Source organism: Thalassophryne amazonica, chromosome 14, assembly GCF_902500255.1.
Source record: "Thalassophryne amazonica chromosome 14, fThaAma1.1, whole genome shotgun sequence".
Lineage (NCBI taxonomy): Eukaryota > Metazoa > Chordata > Actinopteri > Batrachoidiformes > Batrachoididae > Thalassophryne > Thalassophryne amazonica.
The window spans coordinates 20,424,537-20,449,158 of record NC_047116.1 but is presented as its reverse complement, the minus strand read 5'-3'; the positions used below and the strand labels follow the sequence as shown (position 1 = coordinate 20,449,158).

General features: G+C 41.0%; 1 protein-coding gene across 4 annotated transcripts in view; it reads left to right on the top strand.

Annotated features, from left to right (window-relative positions):
* Positions 1-24,622, top strand: part of myo16 (myosin XVI) — a 236,115-nt gene that overhangs the window by 82,358 nt on the left and 129,135 nt on the right. For all 4 annotated transcript variants that reach the window (XR_004564741.1, XM_034185981.1, XM_034185980.1 and 1 more), the window contains exons 5-10: positions 3,484-3,592; positions 10,003-10,127; positions 10,213-10,338; positions 18,893-18,968; positions 22,534-22,684; positions 23,258-23,408. Coding sequence is in view for 3 of the 4 variants with exons in the window: in XM_034185981.1 (XP_034041872.1) it covers positions 3,484-3,592; positions 10,003-10,127; positions 10,213-10,338; positions 18,893-18,968; positions 22,534-22,684; positions 23,258-23,408 (738 nt within the window). In the remaining variant the exon portion in view is untranslated. The remainder of the gene's footprint in view (positions 1-3,483; positions 3,593-10,002; positions 10,128-10,212; positions 10,339-18,892; positions 18,969-22,533; positions 22,685-23,257; positions 23,409-24,622) is intronic.

Genomic DNA, 24,622 nt, shown 5'->3' with positions numbered 1-24,622 from the left:
GAACCCTGAACATGAGATGGCTGAAGGTGGTGAAACAAGAAGTCCTCCATGGCAGATCAGGCAGAGAGGGTGATGTCTTGTGCCTCAACAGCACTGAAGATGAATGAAAGCTGCATAGGTCCTCAGATCATGATCATCTGGGATTTTCCAGCTATTGAACCAGGAAAAAGAGCTTTGAAGGACCATGTGTTTGTCAGTGTACAATGACGTCTCCACATTAAAAAAAACACACGCACAGGTGTCTCTAGACTGTCTCATCTATATCTGACCCTGTGCTTAGAAAGTCTAAATGTACTCAGTCATCTTCAACCACTTACTCCAATTAAGGGTCACGGGGGCTGGAGCCTATCCCACAAGTCATAGGGTGCAAGGTTGGATACACCCTGGACAGGATGCCAGCCTGTCCCAGGGCCACATATAGACAGACAAACACAGTCACACCTGGCTAAATACAATGATTGGAAATAACCAGTAGGAGTAAATCTGTTGAGTTGTCAGGACTTTTCACTGCAGCCATTCGGACCCGTGACTTCCTATTAAGAGAAATCACTCATTATGTATCTGTGTATTATGAGCACAGCAGTGGAAATTTATTGCATGCTTGAGGGTAATTTGTCCACTTATGTTATATGTAAACATAAAACAGCAGATGTATGAGAATAGAGTCCTAAGGTGCACCATAATTAATTGCCAAAAATGTTGTGATCATAGTAAATTTTGCAGAGTCAACTGGACTCTGTCAGGGTGACATTTGGTACATTTGGTTCCACTGTCAAATTTTTTAGAATGGCCTTTTAACTAAATTTGCATATGCTACTGGCTAGCATCCATGACTCTTAAACAAACAGTAAAACATCAGCTTCATGCTACAGAATTATTTTATAAGAAATGGTGTCAATGAGCTTCATGGCCTAACTTCTTCAGTGAAGATACTCAGACTGAACTCCTGACTGACAGAGACGAATTGTGTTCTTTTATCACGCCTTTGTGCTCTCTCTCTCTGTCTCACACACACACACACACACACACACACACACACACACACCCACACACATATATATATATATATATATATATATATATATATATATATATATATATATATATATATATATATCACATCACAGTAAAAGCTACCTTTCTGAGATCTCGCGAGATTTTGCCGGATTTGAAACCTCAATCGGATTAATTAATTGTCGATGACTTGTCCAATCATGTCAGCTGGTATGTGCCTGATTTCCCTTCTTATGTTGACATGATTGGACGAGTCATCGAAAATTTCAACGTTCGGGTTGCTGCAGTTATTCGTCAAAGAGGAGCCTGGATAGAACATATTATCAACTATTAAGGACAGACCATCAAAAATGTTTCAATTTCTATCAGATTTGAAGGACATAATCTCCCGTCATTCTGCTAATGTTTGGTGAAAGAATTTTCAAAATATCTCATCTGAGTAAAAAATGAGATCAAAAAGAAAATAGGGCGTTTTTTTTTTTTTTTTTGGACCGCCCTGTAAACCAAAGTTTACTGGTAATCCGGTCAAAAGAGGACTAAGTGGGTTTTCTGAACTAGACAACAGTCATGTGACTTTCTTTCAGTTCCTGCAATGGTTTAAAAAAAAAAAACCCTGGTTGTTTTTTTTTTTTTTCATAGCTGTGTTGTTTTCCAGCTGTAGAAAGTCCAGCAAATGGCACAAAAAAGCATGTGTGTGCACTCACACAACATACAGTGCCACCTACAGGCCTGGCATATGTAATACAGCTTTTTTTTTGGTCGATTTTAGTGTTTTATTGTGGACGCAGATAAATCTTGAAACATTGCCGTGCTTATGCAACACTATTTGAAAGCAACATACATGTTGTATCCGTGTGGATAAGGTCTGATAGACTGAGCCGGCCGTGTGATTATAAATAAGTCGGTGGGGGTGTGTGTATTTGACTGCATTAACTGCATAATCCGTATGACTCATCCATCATCATTTGGTGTTCAAGCTATGCTTCTCATTATGATAAGGTTTCTCGTGAAGAGCCACAAAGGAACAGCTGATAGCTGCTAAAGTTAATTAATTGCCCTTCTTCAGCCCTAAATAACCCTCATATGTGAAGGAAAACAATTCCCCCTGGACGACACAGTCGATGTAACCTCACCACAGCAGCCTCTCTGATAACTGGAACTGACAGCGTTCTTCTGTCACACTTCAGATGCTCTACGCTAGTTACAACTACATTTCAGCAAAACATTTTTATCAACTGAAGAAATAACACTTGAGCACAATGCAACACTAAAATTTGTGGTTGCTTTGGTGGAATTGGTGGAACATATGGTTTACAAAATTAACAGCGTTCAATGGGATTATGTTGCTTCTTTAAATACTATATAAGCAGTATGTTGAAGAAGAAACTGAATATATTGAATCACTTTTGCATAATAATAATAATAAGAATTTAAAATTTGTGATCACTTTTCATATTTATGAACACAGAATATTCTTCATTCATCAACAGCATGAAGAACAATGTATTTAAAATTATTTGAGGTGGTGGTTTGCAATTTACGGAAAAAAAAAAATTCTTGTGTTTCGTCAGGTTTTTACAATCACCACAGAACATGAATTAGGTCCACTGACTTTGAAATTGAACAATGTCTGCAAAAACGTCATGCAGTCATGAGGTTGCTGGATAGAGGTGTTTATCAGTCTTTTGTCTTTTCACCTATTTGCTTAAAGGACTCGCCTATAAATCTTATTGCCACAGTGCAACAGGGTCATTAGAATTCTATTAGCAGTAAATATTCAGTAGCGATCCTCACTTATAGTCACCGGTCCTTGTTATCTCACATGGTCCAGCTACCATCACTGAGCCAGCACAGTTTTCATGTAATACTCAAACAATGGGAGGCAATTTATAGCTGGATGCTCACAGTTTCCACTTGTATGTTATTTTTCTAATACTTAGAGAGTGAACACGGCTCGTATACTGTCACGCACTGCTGGTAAAGTGTTGCACGATTTCTACAAATGCTAGGTGCAGCGTGTTCTCTGCATAAAGAAGCGATCAATCAGAACCACACTGTGACCAATGTGCTGTCGTAAAAATAAGAGTCATTAAAGGAGCCCGGTGGGTGCAATGTGGGGGGGGGGGGGGGGGGGGGGGGGGGGGGTCCATGTTATCTCATTCTACTACAGCAGACTTCGATGGCAGAGTCCGTGATGAGTAAACACACATTAATCTTTTCAAATGTGTACACACTCGATGATCCAGGTAATGTTAACTAACAAATTAGTCTTCAGTTCTCTACCCTCATGGTTTTAATTCAATTCCATCTTTAATTCACTGTTTTCTCTGTTCATGTGTCTGCAGTTTTGCTGGGAAGACTTGATAACTGTAACCAATTCATCAATGATTTAAACCTGATAAATGTCCTTGGATTAAGCCACTATGACTGTTTCCTTTTTTTTTTTTTTTTTGGGTGTGTGTTTGGAAGGCCGGGGTGAACGTTTTGCTCCAGGACGTCAACGGGAACATTCCTCTGGACTACGCCTGTGAGGGGACGGAGACAAACTACATCCTCCGCAAACATCTAGAGGAAAATGGTAAACCTCTGCTAGAATGGATTAAGATATGTGGTATGGGTATTTATGTTTTTACACCTTCATGCAGTAGCATGCATGAGGGTATATGTTTCTGGTTCATTTGCATGTGGTAGTTTCCTATCTTTACCCGAGGCCTAAATATGGCAATCGGGTATTGAGAAGACTTTGTGTCCGTCCTTCCGTCTGTCTGTGCTCAGCATAACTCCAGTCCTATTATTGCCAGGGTCTTCAAATTCACAGGGAGCATTCTTGGGACACAGACTTTGGACAAGTTCAAAATAGCTAACCTTGACCTATTCTAAGAGGTCAAAAGGTCGCATGCCTTCTACGCACTCTTTCATTGATTACATGCTCATACGGCCAAGGGTATTTTAGCATTGTGTTATATTCTAAATTATTTATTATAAAAGAATTAAACTAAATTGAATTAACAATTAATAATTATAATAAAATAATATTAAATATAATTAATTTTATTATTTATATAATATTGATGGTAAAAATGGTTAATGGGGTGAATGTGAGGCATTATTTGTAAAGCGCATTGAGCGTCTGATGCCAATGGAAAAGCGCTATATAAATGCAGTCTATTTACCAATTAATATTGATCATTTGTAATATATAATACATAAGTTGTATTACACTATTAAAATATTATAATTACTATATAATATCTGTGATATTTTTAATGTGGGTGTTTCACTGTCTGAGTGCTCCTTCTTGTTATACGTTGAATTCATGAGACAACCAACATTAAACAGAATTAGAGAGAGATTAATTTAAGATCACGTTATACATAACATCTTTAATGTGTCCAAAAAATGGCAACTAGATGGCTACTAGTATACTACCTTCATGACAAAATTAGACTAAGACAAAGCCTCAGTACTACTACTTTAACCCCTTAATGCCTATTGTCGCATATATGCTACAATATTTGACTCAAATATGCAACTTACCAAATTGATCTGTATGCCTGTTGTCGCAAATTTGCAACATACCATTATTATTATTATTATTATTATTATTATTATTATTATTATTATTATTATTATTATTATTATTATTATTATAACATTATAACATAAATTATTACCAAAATACCAAAATTACTATTTATTTTTTGTGCAAAAGTGTAATTAATTTTTATATACAGCTATATAAATTCAGGCGTTAAGGGGTTAAGAAGGTTATTTCCAAGATGTCTGTGTGTAAACAAAATAGCTCAAAGTGTAGTCTGGTTTGGAATAACTTTGGTGGATTGAACGAGGTTCAGCTTTAATGTTTCTCAAAAGGTGTGTTGCTCATTTGAAGTCCTTTTGTAGGCCATCATTTAGGAGGTACTACAACTACTGTGAGAGCTAATAATATACACTTAAACCTGATGGTCTGTGCATTTGTGTGTCTGAAGAAGGTGAAGTACACCTTTTGGAAACTGGTGTTTCACTCCCACGGAGAAAAGAGAGAGTCGGAGAGAGATAATGTTTGGGGAGAGCAAGGCAAGAGAGATGGAGGGAGGATGACAGAGTGACAGAAGAAGAGACAGCTGAACAGAAATGGGCATAGTGTGGAACAGCACTCAGAGCGGCGACCTCTGTCAACCACAAGTGACACGTCAAACGTTCATTTTGTGTTCCTGCTGGAGAGGGTTGGAGGAGCTGGAAGCTTTCCAAGTGCACATGCACAGACAGACCACTGGGTCAACTTCATCAGTAACAGTCACACGTGGCGGGCATGCTAGGGCCCCAATGTAGACATGAAGAATACTATAATAGAGGACATGCAAAGTCCACTCTGGACACCTGTTCCACTCAGAGTATTCTGACCGTAATAAATGGATTCAAAACCCCAAATGGACTGTTGTTTGAATCTAGACTGTAACCGGGGTTGAAATGTGACCCTTAATGGCATCATAACAAGTAAAGGAAGAAGAAGAAGAAGAAGAAAGGTAGATGAAGAGGATGAATAATAAAGGGGAATAATAACAACCAAGAAGAAGAGAAACCAAGAAGAAGAAGAATGAAGAAGAGCGTATTTACAAAGGGTGATTGAGAAGTTTTAAGCCTGACCCAGAAAAGGTAGGGTGTGTTTTCCAATCCTGAGAAACCAATATTTCTCAAGAAGTGTGAAGTTTTGACTCACTGAGTACAATGTTAAGAAATCTTGGTTTCTCAGAATGCAAAAGTTGGAAAACCACGCCCTACTTTTTCTGGGTCCGGCTCAAAACATCTCAGTCGGCCCTCATATTTAAGATGTAGTCTACATACAGTGAAATTTGACTTGTGCATTTAACCCATCCTTATTAGAAGTTGGACACAATCCGGTTACTCGGAGCCGTTGTTATCCACAGTCTGGTACCTGGAGACCAACTCCATGTCCAGAGACACTGCCTTAGTCATCAGCAGAGAAACACCGGAGTGCAAGATGGAAGCCCACACACACAGACACAGCAAGAACATAAAACACTTTACACAGAAAGCAGCTTGGGCATTGGTGGAACTGAACCCACAACCTTCGTGCTGTAATGCAAGAGTGTGAACCACTGCACTACCAGAAAACACTTTTCTTAACAAGGATTCAAAACCAGTTCAAGGTTATGGAAATACACCTCGGATCCTAAAAAGCATTTTGCGCTCTTCCACCAGCAGCTCTGAGGCTGCAGCCAGAGGTACGCTAGCAAAGCAGGTCTTTGTTGATAGTCTACACTGGGAATGGCTCTTCAGAAGTTTGAGGCAGAAAGAAGTGAGGCCTCACGCCAGAAGCGTCAAAGACAGAAAGAGCGGGCAGCAGCACAAGCCCAGCCTACTCAAGTGTTCATTTGCCCCAAGTGTAACAGGTCTTGTGCATCCCGCATTGGACTTTTCAGCCACCAGAGGGCTTGTAGAAAAAAAAAAAAAAAAAGGCCTTCCCACTATCCTCGCAAGCGAGGAAACTGCCAACAAGAATGGTTCTCCTGATGAGGATATCTTCAAAAGAAATCGGAGATCTCTCCCAATTACCAATGAGAATATTTGCATGAAATATTGTGACGGAAAGATGTCACTTATTGTGAAGCAACAGCACCCACTGCATTACTGTGCAATCTCTACAACATGCACATGTTCTAGTGTTTAACAAGTTGATTTGCTGATTTTTTTTAAAAAAAGTCCAGACTTCCAGTGTTAAACAGTCTGAGAACTAAATCCTTCTTCCACGTATGGGTCTGGGCCAAAATCTGTTTGGGTTTTTACCCGAGGCCAAAACATCAGAGGTGGGAGTAAGTCACCATCAAGTCACTCTCAAGTCATGAAGCAGCAAGTCAAGTCTCTAGTCATAATGACCACCAAGTCTTTGACAACTAACTTGAGACTTGATTTGGGACTTGCAGATTGATGACTTGAGAATGACTTGACAGTAACTTACCCACCTCTGCAAAATATAGCCATCAGGTATTGTGAAGGCCTTTCGTCCGTCTGTCCATCCGTCTGTCTGTGCTCAGCATAACTCCAGTCCTATTACTGCCAGGGTCTTCAAATTCACAGGGAACATTCTTGGGACACAGACTTTGGACAAGTTCAACGATGGCTAACCTTGACCTATTTTAAGAGGTCAAAAGGTCACATTCCCTTTCCTGTTTTTATACTCATACTGGCAAGGGTATTTTAGCTTTGCGTTATATTTACTCTTATAATAATCATAAAATGGATCCATTACTTTACTGGTAGTCCTACAAAGAGACAAATATCACTTCAAGTGGCATGAAGTCTTTGTTAAAAGTAAGCAATGACAAATCTTCAATCATTCTATCGCTGGAATTTCATGAGCCAGCTGATGGTGCCGTAATGAAGTCAAGCCTCCAGCGACAAGTCTTGTAACTCAGATGTTGCTTCTTTCTTGCACTGAGGTTATGATCTCTTCCTGAAATCTCCTTTGTATTTGACTTACTACCACAAAATATGCTCTTCCTCTGCATTGCTATAGCAACATAGCAGCATGCTTGATATCTCAGAATCTCAATGTCTCCGCATCATTAGAATTTTTTTAACCACTGTAGGTATCCTGATTTTTTTTTTTTTTTTTTGTTATTGTAATGCTCTATTGTCTAACATCTATAAATGCACCACTTCTAGTTCATATCATTCATGATTTCCTAGAGGGATCAGCACCATAGAGAACGAGAATTCCTTTCTGCTTTGTTCCTACAAGCTTATCTGGAATATCTAAAAATCCCGAGGCTATCATTTGTTTGCTAATACAAACTTATTGATCCAGAAAGTCCATCCAGCCTATTTGGTAATGTTCCATTAGTTGCCCTACATCTTACCATAGTGAAATTTAGATTGATCTGTAATCAATACACACCATTACAACAATCAAGCGTCCACTGTGTGTGAGTGAGTGAGTGAGTGAGTGTGGAGCAGAACATTGATCTTCACCTGCTCTCGTAGATTCAGCGACTGTGTCGATTGAAACAATCATTCAGATTCCGGATGCGGACTTTGTATGGCTGTTCAAAGACTTCAAAATTTAATCTGTGTCATCAATATCAAGCTTGCTCTTGTTATGCACTTGACTGAGCAGGTTTGGGTTTTAGTGAGGCATCAATCTTCGGGTGTAACGGTGAGTGCAACCAGAATCTGTCATAATCGCACACTCCTCCCTCTCAAAGGACAGCGAAGGTTTGGATCCTGTGCTGCTTATTCATTTAAAAGGCCCATCTGTTACCTGCAGATTTGTGGGTAGTTCTCAGCTTTTACTCTGGAATGCCACAGCAGATCCCATATCAGTCCACATGTTGATTTGGCATAATTTTTTTGCACCAAATCCTCACCCTGATGCAACTCCAGATTAGGGGTGGGAATGATGATGATTTTATCGATATCAGTGCCATTATCGATTCTGCTTCTCAGAATCTTCATTGATTCCTGATCAATTTTCTGAATGGAAAAATGTTTTCAACATCAGTGCAGCTGTTTTTCTTGTTGCTAGATTCAGAGATTGACATCATCAGGCAGCGTTTGGCATCATGATGTGTTTTTGCAATGCGGAACTCTCAGGAAAACATGCCAGCAGTGAAAAGCAGGGGCGGATTTATCTTCAGGTGAAGGGGGGTTGTGACATGGTTGATTGTGCTGTAGACACGCCCTGACGAGGGGCGTCCAGGGAATCCACCCCCCGCAATAATCTATAGCCTTCGTCCTTGCACTCTGGGAAGCCAAATCCTGACTCTCTAGTCATCTGTTTTAATACACAAATTTTATCTTAAACACTGTAAATCTTCTGAGGACAGTGATTTCAGTTAAATGAGCTGAGCCGTGTACTGCAGTAACTAATTCTGCCTCCAGCAACGTTCATCAGCCAGCCTTTGTTTCATTATCCAGCCTTTCCCATATTTTATCACACCTTTGGCTGGTGGCTCAAGGGGGTGGGTGGGGTTGGGGGGTGCTAATTGGTCAATCCCCCTCTAGATCCACCACTGTAATCAGAATCAAATTTATTGCCGAGTAAGTTCTCACATACAAGGAATTTGATCTGGTGTCATTGGTACACAACAATAAAAAAGGGGGAAAATACTTCTGTAAGAAGTAGAGGAGTCAAATGGTCCTGAAGGACCTCAGCCATCTCCCAGAGGGGAGGGTAACAAAAAATTTGTGTGCTGGGTGAGAGGGATCGGCCACTATTTTTCTTGCTCGCCTCAGGGCCCTAGAGGTGTACAGGTCATGTAGGGATGGCAGATTGCAGTCGATCACCTTCTCTGCTGCTTGGATGATATGCTGCAGTGCTGCAATCTGCTCCTGTCCTTAGTAGTGGCAGCAGCGTACCAGACGGTTAGGCTTTGGAAAAGCTTTTACATGTACCCTGTAAAATGCAGTGAGTAACTAAAGCGATACTGTAAATGAGTCCATTTTCTCTGACTTGTTAACACAATGAATCAAAAAATAATAAATGCTGGTATTCTATATCTCCAAATTAAAAGGGCATATAATGCGGATAAACTAATTAAATGTTGGTTAAACCCCTATGACCCTTGATTGGAGTGAGTATGGAAAATGAATGAATGAATGTTGGTTAACTTTGATGGAGCAGATCTATGCAAAAAGCAAGTTTGTTTTGCTTGTGTAATGGACCAAATAACCACCTGCTGGACATGTCTGGGATTATTGCAGGGAATAACATTATCATCCCATGTATGATATGTGGTTGACATTACACATCCCTTGAAATTTACTTATTTGTCAGTTTCTGTCTCTTCCAAAGCAGCGGTCCAGTGGCTGTCAAGGTCACTGCTCCTGGTGTGAAATTTAAGGGTTAAACATTTTGTTTTGCAAAAGCTTTTCAAAAGAACATTAAACGAGACTTATTGCCATTGCATGTGGGCGTGGCAGCCAGCGTGCATGCACACAGATAACATAGCATGTGTACCTTTGCAGGTGTGGACTTGTCATCACTGCACGCCATGAAGGCTCAAAGATCCAGCAACATGCTGACTGATGTTCGACAGCTCATCGCATCCGGAGGAAACCTCGACCAACCCAATGATGACGGCGTCACGCTGGTAAGTCATACACGGGGTTACTTCTTTAACTCCGTTTCCACCCAACACAACTGAGGTTTGAGGTATCTGCTGTGTCTGTCCATAGCTCCACATAGCCTGTGCCGGCGGTTACAGAGAGGTCGCATCCCTGCTGCTGGAGAATGGATCAAACCCTCACCCTGCTGACAACAACCTCTGGACCCCTCTCCACCTGGCTGCTAAATACGGGCAGGTAAGATGTCAAAATGTCAGAATGTTAACGTTAATAAGCGACCTTATAATTACAACTCTGGCTATGGCTGATCTCATTATTGAAGGGTTGTTGAAATAATGAGGAAATTATCGATGAAAGGATTGTTGCTCTGAGGAATCTGCCGCCAGTTAGCGTGCACACACTCTGATAAACTCCTCGTTTTTGGCTTATTGATCTGAACCAGTCAGAATGCTGGCACCCGACAGCAGTGCCTATGCCTTTATTACACCATTTCAGATTAGCAGTTTAATGGAGGAAAAGGAGATTGATTTCCAGATGGGACGGCGGCTGGGATGTGGACAGATGGAGTCCAGGCTATGAGGAGGAAGAGAGGCAATCGCGCTCAGATCTTGCTGACACAGCCACATGTGTAATTACATTTCTGGGGCTGTGCGCTTGGCTGCAGACACAGAGAAATTATTCATTAGGTGGTTAGAATCACTTTTGACTTCTTGGGTTCACGCCTTAAAGTGTGGTGGCAGAGAGATGCCACAACACTTAGCAAATACAGAAAACACTCAGACGTATTAAAAATGCCTACGTCAATTCAAGTACACGGACTTACACGTCTTGCAAACTGGAGGTCAGAATTTAATTTGATAACACGTCTGCTACAAATTTTCACACAGTGCACCCAAAAATGCAGACACACTGCAAATAGCCACAACACAACACTGCCCAGAAGGCTTTAACTGACGTCTACTGTTCGATGCTTTGCAGTTAACATAATAAAATGCAAAAATGTAGCAAGCTTGTAAGTGAGTAAACAGAGTAAAAAAAAACTACCTGTTGTTGAACTGATGCAAGTAGAGATTTTTATTTTTTTGCAAGTTTTTCTGAATTTGCTAGTGTGTCGTAATTACCTCCGCCAACGTAGTTATGTTTTTGCTCCTGTTTGTTTTTGCTTGTTTGTGAACAGCCTGGAACCCACAATTTTTCATATGTCGTCATGCAATTTTTACAGAGGATTCATATCCTGATAGGCAAAAACTGATTCAATTTTCAAGGTTATGCGTCAAAGGTAAAAGTCAGGAAAAATATTGGAAAAATCTCTATCCTGTAACATTGAGTGAATTTTCAAAAATTCATAACTCTGTCAAAAAAGATCAAATATCTTTCACATTTGACAGCATTATGTACAATGGAATCCTTTTACTGACTGAGAAAGTTTGATCCAGATCTGATCCAGATAACAGATTTTGTGGTCATTTAAGTTTAACATTGAAAACCCCATTTAGTGTATATTTTACATTATATCTTAATCAAACGTGCCCCAATCACTCTTATATTTGAAAGTGAAGTGCAAACTGGCACTCACTGTCACCTGATGAAGTTTGATCTGGATCTGATCCGGATTGTGGATTTTCGGGACATTTGAATTTAATATTGAAAAGGCCATTTGATGTACATTTTACATTATATCTTAATCAAACGTGCCCCAATCACTCTCATATTTGAAAGTGAAGTGCAAACTGGCACTCACTGTCACCTAATGAAGTTTGATCTGGCTCTGATCCGGATTGTGGATTTTCGGGACATTTGAATTTAATAATGAAAAGCCCATTTGATGTACATTTTGCATTATATCTCAATTGAAAGCGCCTCAATCACTCTCATTTGTGACACTGAGGTTAAAATTGGCACTCTCAATGAAGAGACTAAGCTTGATCCCCATTTGATCCATATTGCGGATATTTGATTTTAACATCGAAAAGCCCTTTTGATCTATATTTTTTATTATATTTTAGCTTATGAAAAACCACTTCTAACAGGACTTTGACCTTGAAAACGTTTTCCAAGGTAAAAATTTGTGGAATTGAAAACTAGTGTTGGCGGAGGTTTGTGCTCTACGAGGGCAGTGCTCTAGGTTGTAAGTGTTTTGGCTCATATCCCCTCCACAGCATGTCTTTTTCCTGGTTCTCTCCCTCAGCCCCAACCAGTCCCAGCAGAAGACTGCCCCTCCCTGAGCCTGGTTCTGCTGGAGGTTTCTTCCTGTTAAAAGGGAGTTTTTCCTTCCCACTGTCGCCAAGTGCTTGCTCACAGGGGGTCGTTTTGACCATTGGGGTTTTTACGTAATTATTGTATGGCCTTGCCTTACAATATAAAGCGCCTTGGGGCAACTGTTTGTTGTGATTTGGCGCTATATAAATAAAATTGATTGATTGATTGATTGATTGATATCGGCCACCGAGTATATTGTTCCACACGCCAGAATATCTCTGTGTTCATTAGAATTAGGCTTCTTCACTGTGAAACTGGAAAACTAGAAATACAGTCAGCACATTTGCAGTCAAGTATTTTTCTTTATCCTAAAGATGAAGAGATTATTGCCACATTAGCAAAGAACTCCTTTTTGACATGCTACACGTCGGAAACAGTTTTATCACATAATAAATCTTAATGAAGTTGATTAATGGCCACCCGTTAACTTGACCTGCTAACATTCAGCAGCTGTAATTGCAGGTGGAGACAGATGGAAATGTGGATTGTCTAAAGAGGAAAGATGAACAGACATAGAAGATTAGAGAGAGACGTTAGCACAGATACAGCACAGTTCCCCTCAATCTCTTTTATGTTGTTTGTCTTTCAGCTCGCCCTTTTCCCATGTCGTCTGAACGTTTTCTGATTTTTGGGTTATACATACATAAATAAAACATACACTGCCACTGTCCCAGTTCTTCCGTTCATGGCTGTTGCCCTCCATTTGTAGGACTGCTGCCTGGTGGTCTTCTGCCCTCAGGTCTTATAACTCTAAATGTCTTGAGAGTGGCAGAGTTTGAGATTGGACAATCGATTGGGTCTCCCTTGCTGTTGTAAATCATCTCTGCACTGCACTTTGCTCCCTGCATACCAACTACTCACATCCATTCAGCATGTGTAAGACCCGCTGCCTTCCACCCTCACGCGTCAGTAACACGGGGCGTGATGGATGTACCGCAGACATGTATATGTTTCCTGCCAAGTCAACACTCGTGCCACTGAGAAGACATTTTGCTGACATGAGGCTGTTGCCTGAAAACACCGGTTGGCTGTTGTAACACAAGCTGGTAGGTTCACCCAAAAGACCCCTTTCAGAATTAGATTTGGGTTTCACAGGGATATCCTCGGGCCGACCCTTTTCACTATCTACATGCTCCCACTCGGTCAGATAATCAATAAACACAAGGTTTCTTTTCATTGTTACGCAGACGACACACAGCTGTATATAAAAATGGACCCCACTCCCACCACAGTTCTGCCATCTGCACTTCACTGTTGCCTGGAGGAGATAGGGGCATGGATGGCTGACAACTTTCTTCAACTGAACAGTAGCAAAACAGAAGCCATCCTTATTGGTACCCCTCACCAAACCCAGTCCTTCTCAAACCTAATCAGTATCTCGATCTTTGACCATAACATTTCCCTGTCCTCATCCGTTACAACCTTGGTGTCAGATTTGATTCACATCTCACATTCGACTCTCACATCCGTCACCTCTGCAAGGTCTCTTTCCTCCACCTTAAAAATATCGCAAAACTCCGCCCCTCCCTCTCCCAATCCGACGCAGAGAAGTTTGGTCCATGCCTTTGTCTCCTCCAGATTGGACTACTGCAACGCCCTCCTCGTCGGGATCCCCAGCAAAAGTCTACAAAAGCTGCAGCACATTCAGAACTGTGCTGCCCGGGTCCTGACGAGGAGGCGCAAATATGACCACATCACTCCAGTCCTCAGATCCCTTCATTGGCTGCCCATTCAACAAAGAATTCAGTACAAACTCTGTCTGCTTACACACCAATGCATACATGGAACTGCCCTTGCCTACCTTAGTGAACTCCTCACGCCACACACCGCCCCAAGAACCCTCCACTCCACCACGTCCACCTACCGCACCAGCCCAGATCCAAGCTCTCCACCATGGGAGACAGGGCCTTCCAGGTAGTCGCCCCACAGCTCCGGAATGCCCTTCCAGAGACCCTGAGGGCCCCACAGAGTGTGGGGGCATTTAAAAAGGCCTCAAGACATTTTTATTTAAAAGGGCCTTTTAAAATGTTAAAAATGTTAAAATGTTTAAAATGTTTGATTTTATCTGTCTGGTTATGTTTTATGAATATATGTTATTGTTTTTGACCCTGTACATTGTTTGTTTTTAGTCTCTGCTCTGTAGCACTTTGAGATTCCATGAATGTAAAGTGCATTACAAATAAAATGTATTATTATCATTATTATTATTATATGCAACTAAGACCCACCTTAAGACGATGTCTGACCCTATTACAGGAGCTAATTAAGCTTCGTTTTCTCAGAGTTCTCCTGCTTCATAGTTATAGCCTCTTAAGTGCTGTTTGTCTTGCAAGACACATTTCAGTAGGGTAGTATTGAATTTCTTTCTAGAGATCGTCTTTAACTACAAGGTGCTGGGATGATTTCACATTTTGATTTTGATTTCCACACTTGTAATGTCAAAATCAAGATTAACTTTGCATCTTGTTACAAGTTATTTAAGGGGAAGATTGATATACTGAGTGAGATAGTCTATTTTCATCACAGTATAGCTTAAATGTTTTCTAGATGTTGCGGTACTGATGTGTTTGTCGACCTTTGTGTGGATCTCTTGCGGACTTTGTGTAACAAAGTGAAGTCCAGATTGAAAAGATGTTCCTCCTGGACTAGCTAGGGGAAAATCTCCTTTGGCTGATCTGGTAGTGGGATGTTTTGTGTTCAAACCCCACCATGACCACAAACATCTATCTCACGGTTGTCGGCAGCTGACCAAATAGTCATAGGTGAAGGTCCTTATTGCTGAAATGTACCTGTGACTTCAGGATGAAGTCAAAAATCATGAGGCGATTATGTAACAAGGTGAAGTCCAGATTTAAAAGATGTCCTACTCACTTGGCTAGGGATAATTCTTCCTCGGTTGACCGTATGTTGCGCTCAAGAATGAAACGTTTGTTGTTCAAATCCCACCGGAGCTAGAAATATCTGTCTCTCGGTTACATTTGACCCACTGGAGGGTTTGCAGTTTGTGGTTTGTGCAGCTGAAGTGTTGTTAGTATTTATAGCGTACGAGTACAGCTGACACTGTTTGTGGCTAGTGGAAGTACTGCAGAACAGCTCAACAGCTGCTGTTGTAAGTCAAAGCCGGTCTGCTGATGGGGCTGAGTCATTCTTCTCTACTGTACACAGTTATTTGGCTACATGCTTCTCTGAGCGCTGTTAGAGCTGAAACTCTGTAATAGCACGAGGTCTGTCCTGAAGGAGCAGGAGCTCTGGCTAAATTGGTCGTGTAGAGTCGATGCACAGATATTCAGGCACTCACTGACATTGGAATATTCCTGATTTGTCGTAGAAAAAGTAGATCAAGGTCGGTGCTATCGGAACTCAGGCGAGAGGGTTGTGAGGTGAACTATTGTCAATATCATGGATCACTGATTTGGTGTCAAGTAAAGGCTGCAGTCACACAGACTGACAGATGTACAGGAAGTACATTTCTGTCAATAGTAATACTTAGGTCTTGTCTTGGTCTAGTCTTATCTAAAAATATCGTAGTAATATGCAGAATCAGCAACAAATATGACCATGACCAACAACATCCTTGGGTTCTGGCCACCAATCATCTAGATCAGTGATTCTCAACCGGGGTGCCGTGGCACCCTAGGATGCCGTGATCGATTGTCAGGGCTGCCGTGGTCAATTATCAAATATCACCATTATCGGGTGTATGTGCTGTAATAGCGTGGCAGATAATGTAATGCTCTTTTATTCCAGTAGATGGCAGCAAAGCGCTGTACTATAGTTTAATAGACATACTTGCGCACATAGCGTTGTTACGGGTTGCTGACTACAGCGTGAATCTCAGCTGCTCACGGAGCATGGCTCCTCTGGGGAAGGAGAAACTGCGTTGGCTGTGGAGGTGTGCGGGGAAGGCGGCCTGACCTCCGTTGATGTCACCGTGGTCAGATTTGGGCCTTCTCACTCACAACTGGGTTCTCTGAAGGCAGCCTCTGCACTCCGTGAATATTAGAGTGGCAGATTATTGTGAATAAAAGTGTCGACACGTCTAAAAACAACACTTGAGATCAGAGCACAAAATGCTTGAGGATTTTCGAAATGCGGTGTTTTCTGTATTTTGCGCAAAACCAGAGGTAATAGAATTATAATATTATTTTGGTTGGTGGTGTGCCGCAGCTCAAAAAAGGTTGAAAATCACTGATCTAGATGAACCTCTAGTCTGGATGGGTGCACACATGGAAGCATGTATGAATAAAACCCATTTCTATAGCTCCCAGATCACAGCGATGGGCGCTAACATTTGTATTGTTTGTTTATTCTTGGGAAAGGTCAGTAGAGGATCACTGATTTGTTGACTGTACCACCATGTCTACAACAACAATCTATTGCGCACTGTCTAAAGCTCATAGCGTTAGTATGTTCATTTTGTGAATTATTTTGTAACTTGTGTCTGTAGCATTGCCCAAGCAGAGGGTCACCCCTTTGAGTCTGGTCTGCTTGAGGTTTCTTCCTCAGAGGGAGTTTTTCTTTACCACTGTTGCACTGGGGGTTGGTAAGGTTAGACCTTACTTGTGTGAAGCGCCTTGAGGCAACCTTGTTGTGATTTGGTGCTATATAAATGAAAATAAATTGAAAAATAAAAAATTTAAAATAGTATCATAGACTGAATATACTCAACAAACCCTCCATGATGTCGTCCATATGTTTTCTATGGGAACCCAGAAGATTCATTCAGAAGCCCAAACATTGCTGTTCTGGGTGTTGCCATGTTGGCAGCGCTTACTCTGCCTGTGTCACGATAAAGAGGCAACTGAACATGCCCCTATCTTCAAGTCCTGTGCCAAGCTAAGCTAACAAGCGCACCTTTATTTGGGTGTTTATTAAATCATATTGTGGGGAATGGTTCTCATAACAGTTTGCTTTGGTGTGAGCATTAAAAATTCTGACCCACTTATTTCCTTAGTAATCATAAATTAACTGGGCCTGAAGTCATGAAGCTATCGATAGCTGCTAAAAGTGCTCATGCCCTTAGCATCCAAAAATACATAAGACGATAGTTGATGATAGCTGCTCATTTGACACAGTCATTCCAGCCTTACCCAAAAATCCTCTGAAGAGACCCAGTACCAAAAACATGTAGTGTTTGCTTTAGGTCACTCATTAGCATCCACATTTCACAAACTTTCAATAAGGCCCCATGTCAATTAAGCACCCCTCCCATGTCTGGTGAAAAAGCATTGAGAGAGTGCCTACACATGGTTCATCCCAGCGGTTTCAGCATTTTCAGTGGGGAACAAAATCCTGCATGTGGGATTTGTTTCTATGACAACATTAAACAGCAAATGACTAATGTACGTGATTTAAAAAAAGTACTCACCCTCAGCAGTAACATGGCATCTATCCAATCTGCTATCACAGATGAGTTTTTTGTTTGTTTGTTTGTCTCTGTTGTGATAGATTTTGAGTGACAAATCAGTTAACTGTGCCAGAAACAGCAAAAATAAAACTCTCATCCCGGACGCCTGAAAGGTGCTGCAGTTAGGTAACAGCATCTTTCTGAAAAGATCAAAGATGTTCAACTTCAAAGAGCTTGGAGCGGTTGTACAAAAAAATGCAAGCTGTTGTTTTTTTATGTCGTTTTGGGGCGGGGGGAGGGTGGTTGTTTTTTTTGTTTGTTTGTAGGCGGCTGCATGTGGTTGCGTTCTCTCACTTAGACCCATTGAAAAAAAGACACTGGAATCCAGAAACAAACTCTATATGGACAGGAAGCACCACAAGTCTAAAGACTTGGTTCAACTGAAAAGCCTTCTGGCAACCTCTGACCTGCAACCTCCTGACTCCATGAACTCTTCCAAAGGTCTTTTCATCCCAAAGACATTGACAGTGAATGTCTCGACATTGATTTTCCCGTCTCTTCTCACCAAGAAATATCACCAAGAATTGTGGACTTTCCTTGTCCTTGATCAGACTTCAGCTCTCACACCAGTGTTCACAGATCACACGGTGCCTCACAATTCTTGGAATTGATGGCACGGCGGCTACTCCCTTTGGGATACTGAGACAGGTGAGTATGCAGGAGTTGAAGGAGACAGCAGAAGACAAAGGAGTAATGAGAGGAAAAACAGAGAAGAAGCCAAAATTCAGACATAGAGAGTACATAGAAGGTGTGTTTAGCCAAAAAATACTGAGGCTGCCACCTGTCACTGTGTATAGTAATGAGGAGAGGCGCCTTTGTGCTTCTTCCACTGAGATGTGATGGAGGGTAGTTAAAGGAGCTCCTCAGTCAGTGGTAACAGTCGTACCGACCTGTCATCTGTCACACGCCCCGTGTGGACCATCTGCTTTGAGCTTAACATCAGGGACATTTCACATCTCATTTATTTGCATTTCCTACAAGCGTTTCAAAAAACCCGTTGTTTAACTGTTTTCCTGTTCTTGGTTTAATGGTTTGAAGCAGTTAAGAGTTTAAGAGTGACCCAGTTGGAATTTTTTCAGATCTAATGGGAATGGATGTGGGCATTTCTCCCATCTCTTTCTACAGACAAGCATCGTTAGTCAGCTCCTGAGGCGAGGTTCCAACCCGACTCTGTTGAACTGCAACCACGACAAGCCCTCAGGTAACACACTTAGCCGTTCCAAGCTCACTGTGTACACAAACACACGCATACAAATGGTGAAATTTTAGCAAGCGAGAGGTAATGAAGCATAAAAGCAGTGCCTATCACGCCGAACTTTTCCAAAAGCATTATTAAGCCCGTCGTTAATGGGATGCACACACACACACACACACACGGCTATGAGACTATCTGTGCACATCTGTGTGCAACTGCAAGAGAAAATTTCATTAATGAACACCAAACTCATGCTCACACACAAACACAGATGCACTGATTAAATTTGGCTATTAGCAATAATCACAAGGGGCTGATGTGATTTATCCAATGGAAATGAAGTAATGCCATTATCTATCAGCAAGTGCTTTTTCTTCAATTCTGGAAGCTACGAGAGCATCTGAGGGTGTCTGCATACAAACAAAAGCCCTGTAACTTGTGGTCGCACCAACAGATCAAAAAAAGACTTGAAATTTTTATCATTTGCCATCTGAATTTGCCATAACAGATGAGCGGTGACTCTTCACTATTTTAATTATCATTTGCCATCTAAAATGTCAAATTTGAAACCATCTAACCACAGACTGTAGATATGTTGGAGAAACCCAACGTGATATCACTCACTCAGGTCTTCTGAAGAGCTTGTTTGAAGCTCAAATGGGGCTGGATGAACGAAGCCCAAACACGGTCCCATCTTGGAGTTACCAAACAAGCTAATGCTAACAGGACGACCTTGATTCTATTGTTTTATTAGCACATTTTTGTCTGTGTTTTTCTTTTTTTTTAATAACAGGTGGCTTGGGTTGCAGGTATGAAAAATTACAGCCCAATAATCTCACTAATGGAGATGTAACCTCACCAAGCTCCTTATGCCTGCTAAACAATGCTAATGGTGCTGATATTCACAGCTTTAGAGTATCCCAGAATCCTTTGTGCGCTGGGGAGGGAGGCAGGCTTGATAATGGCACAGCTTAATGCTAATGTTAACATTGAAAATGCCATAGACATGCTAACACGTTAGCATCTGCCCTGTTTTTAAGTTATAAAATACATCTATCAACTGTTTCAGAAGACCATAACAGGTCTGCTTAACATAAAAAGGTAAATATTATGCACAGACATATGCTCTTTAGGGTTTTAGCAGGGAAAAATTGAAAAAGTGAAATAAAACAAAGAACCAATGAAGCAGAAGATCGAAGCACTGCTTCGCTGATTCAAGGTTCAAAGCAAAGCCGCGCTGTGGAAACGGTTGATTATACAGACCCACTGCAGGGTCTGTAATCAATGTAGAGAAATGATCATTTTCCTGAAAAACACCCCTAAAAACAACGGCCACTCTGAAGGACTGATAAGGGAATCAGTTCTTTTCGGGTATCCGAAAAGAACTGATTCCCGACACACAACCCGAACAGCAACATGCTTGCTTTATTTGTTTATTTATTTATAAAACTCACATTAAAGACTCATGATTATCTTAGTTAAACACCTAAATACATATTTTGGTTAAACTCACCTTCATAATGACGCAATGTTGCAAACAAGTTGCCGCAAACGGTTGTTTACACTGACAATGAAATCTCAGCCTCCCCAGCGAGAACGTGATTATGTGCAAGATTTGACACCATAAAGGCATCAATACATATTAAACGATTCTGAGAGTTCACTCAATGGAAGTATTGGAGCACAGACTTCTTAGATGATACGTTCACACTTTTAAGTGCAAAGGAAGCCATAAAACTGATAAACACTGATATTTGTAATAAAATGTTCTGAAAGCACACTGGGCCCTGGACTTGCCAGCACACATTAGCTGTAACTCAACACAATCACTCAGAATCAGAATCAGAATCAGAATACTTTATTAGTCCCTTAAAGGGCAATTCATTGCAGAGACCCCCTGGCCAACCATAAAAACAAAGACATAACATTTACATAGGTATATGCTAAATAACATTCACAGAATCAAGGTTAAAAACAAGGACAAAATCCTCAGCCAGTGACTCCCCTGATTATTCATAACTTTATTGCTAAAAATGGCTACACTGGATGACCATGTGACTTCAACAGTAAGGTCATATGGTACCTTGGAGTTATTTGGAGGCTGCGTCAAAATTAGGTGTGTGTAGATCAAGTAAGTTTGGTTAGTTTGTGCACAACGACCTTAGAGATATGGTGGTAAATGGTATAATAAAGACTTTGTTCCCAATGCAGGCTAATATCAATAAAAGCGTAGGCCGGTATTTAAGCATTTACTTTATTAATAGCAGTGTGTTTTGGACTGAAGGCCAGGATTGGGTTCTCCCATCACTTCATGTGAGTGCCTTGATCCAGCTTTAATCAAAAGCTCACCGGAGCATGTAGACTGAGACAATCCCCTTCTTTTTTCTTTTCTTTTTTTTTTTTTTTTTTTGCTTTTGACTCCTCTCCCCACTTCTAGGCACTTGATGAAAGAAGGTCAGAGCAAGAGATGAAAGTCTGCGGGGTTGTCACTCACGCAGAAATAAAAGACAGAATGAAGCCATTCTGCTCCCGTGTGGCCTCTTAGACCTCATTACAGACAGGGGGGAATCTTAACTCCCTCTTATATTAAGCAGAGACGGACTGATCGGCAGTTGGGCTCAAATTCTCTCTCAGTACAGACTCATCCATATGACTTTTGCCAAAGGGGTTGATAAAGGTGAGAGACAGGAGGAATGAAACTGCAAAGACAGAGAGAATTACAACAGGTTTAAAAGCTCTCAGACATAAACTTAAGATTCTAAACTCATGCTGAAACATATTAAACAAGAGGGCATAGCCTGAGTGCTGCACCACGGCTGATATTAGGTTCTCTGGAGATAAATTATATCTTGAGTTTTTCCATAAAACTGTGATTTGGATAAGAGTTTAAGTCTTGGAAAAGCATATAAGTCTCATTTCTTAAATTGTTTGGGAAGATCTGGCGACATACACCGAAAAATCACACATTAGTAATAATAACAGCTATTTATGTTAGTGCATTCCCAGGAATCAAACCACTAAACAAAATAAACTCCAATAATGAAAGAATAAGTGCCAATAATTAAAGTAAATTACAACAATGTACAAAAATCCCTAATTAAAGAACTAATTAAAAAAATTCAAATTTTTTTTTTTTTGGTCATATTTGTAACTCTGAAGGGTAAAAAAAATCTGTGTCAGTCTGACAATTTCATCTGTCGAAACAGCATCAGATAGCATACAAAATGTCCAACACAGGTTTTATTTGTCCATTTTGCTTATGTATTTTTCAAATTTAATAATCCTTAGGTTTGGAAGCAGCACAACCTGTGGTGTGCACATGTGTTACACTGAATTCCTGTTGATTGAATTCCAGTGTGATTTATACATGTCTTTTTGTACCTTTTAGATGAAAATATTGTGCATTTAGACAACAGATCTGATCATGGTGATGCTGATCTGACAAGTACAGTAGCTGACAGGGTTCAAAACACTTCCAAATTAAGACAACAAATTCAATTTTCTTTTCACAAGCTTTTGAATCCCAAATGCAATTGTGATTCCAGTTTGCTTTCTCGTGTCCTGTTGCCAGACATCGCTGCGTCAGAGCCCATAGCTGGCATGTTGCTGAAAGTGGAGGAAAGCTGGCTGCAGCGCCTGAAGGATCCGTCTGCTCCTTTACCCACCACCGACAAACGCTATGACGGTGGATCACATGACCTCAACACCCCTGTAAAGAACTTGTGAGTTAACTTTTAGTACATACAGCTGTTGTTCTACAGCGAATTCCTGTTCTTACTTCCTCAGATATGCATCCTGGAAAGTCATAACTGTGACAAACCGCCATCTTAAGATTACAGTTGCCCCCAAATGTGATCCGACATGAGGTTTGATGTTGTAACACATCAGATTTGTACCATGTGATGAGTGCAAAGCAACCGTAACACACCTGTAATATAACTTTAGCACAACCTTGATGCTTCTGGAAAGCTTGGTGATGTCACAGCATGTAAAAAAAATCCAGTCACAGTAAAAAAAAAAAAAAAAAGTGGTACAGTGACGGGTAATCCTGATTCATCTTCGACACTCTTCTAGAGCCTCTGAGGTTTCCCACAGTTTCAAACTGTGACCTTCCAGGATGCACATCCATCAAAATGAGAGTGAGGTTTTACTCTAAATAATGAATCATTTTGCATGTTTCTTTTCACCCTTTTTTTAATGTTTCTATCATTCTTTGCTTTGATCCAAATCTGCTTCACATCACTCATCGTTTCTTCCCCTGTCCCTGACCTCTTGCATCTGGGCCTGTCAAACAGGAATCCACTGGGTCTCCCCATCTCAAAGCAGGACAGTTTTCTAGAGAAGTGTGCCATGTTCAGAGAGGCAGGTGAGGCACTGAGCCGGCAGCCCTCCCAGGACAACGGCCTCGACGGTCCCTTCAGCTCTGGAGCCAGCAAACTGGAGCAGGTATGTGATCTACCACAAAACATTCCACAGACAGTCACGTTCTGTCGGATACCTGAGGATCCAGAACATGGATATCGGATCATCTTTTAGTTAAAGAGGTCTGGTTATTCAGAATCAGTTTTTATCTACAACCCCAATTCCAATGAAGTTGGGATGTTGTGTAAAATGTAAATAAAAACAGAATACAATTCCACAGTCTTTTGTTGCCCCAGTCCCAGCTTTTTTGAAACGTGTTGCAGGGCTCCATTTCAAAATGAGAAAATATTTGCACAAAAACAAAAAAGTCTATCAGTTTGAACATTAAATATCTCGTCTTTGTGGTGTATTCAATTGAATATAGGTTGAAGAGGATTTGCAAATCATTGTATTCTGTTTTTATTTACATTTCACACAACATCCCAACTTCATTGGAATTGGGGTTGTATTTAATTTAAAAAAATTATGGTGCAGGAATATGAAAATTCAGTGAGGTATATCTTATAGGAGGTCTGTTAGAAAAGTATCAGACCTTTTTATTTTTTTCAAAAACCATATGGATTTGAATCACGTGTGATTGCATCAGCCAAGCTTGAACCTTTGTGCGCATGCGTGAGTTTTTTCACGCCTGTCGGTTGCGTCATTCGCCTGTGAGCAGGCTTTGTGTGAGCAGTGGTCCACCCCTCTCGTCGGATTTTTATTGTGAATAAATGTCTGAACGATTTGGAGCTTTGCTGCATCAAATTTTTCCAGAAACTGTGAGAGACCTCCAGGTGGACACCATTCCGAAAATTCAAATGGCTTTGAGGGACGATTTTATGGGGATTACACAGATTAAGGAGTGCTCCAGCCGGTTTAAAGACCGCCCACAGCTGCTGAGAGCGCGCCGCGCTCCGAGCGCCGATCAACAGGCTGAATCAACCAGATCATTTCCAACGTGAAGGCTTTGTTGATCCGGGATGTCATCTGACTTACACAAAAATGGCAGGAGACGTTGACATCAGCACTTTTTCGGCACATTCCACTGTTACAGGAGTTTTTTCATGGAAAGAAAAGCGAACGGATGCACCACCGTGCCGCTCATGGCGCGGCACAAAACCACCTCCGTGTTGGTCTCACAGGACGGCTTTCAGATGGCTTTCAGACGGCTGTTGGTGGGTTTTCAGTCGTGTGACTAACCGAGAAATTGTGGATGAGCCTGGACATGCCAGAACATGTCCTGCGAGGCTTCATCACGG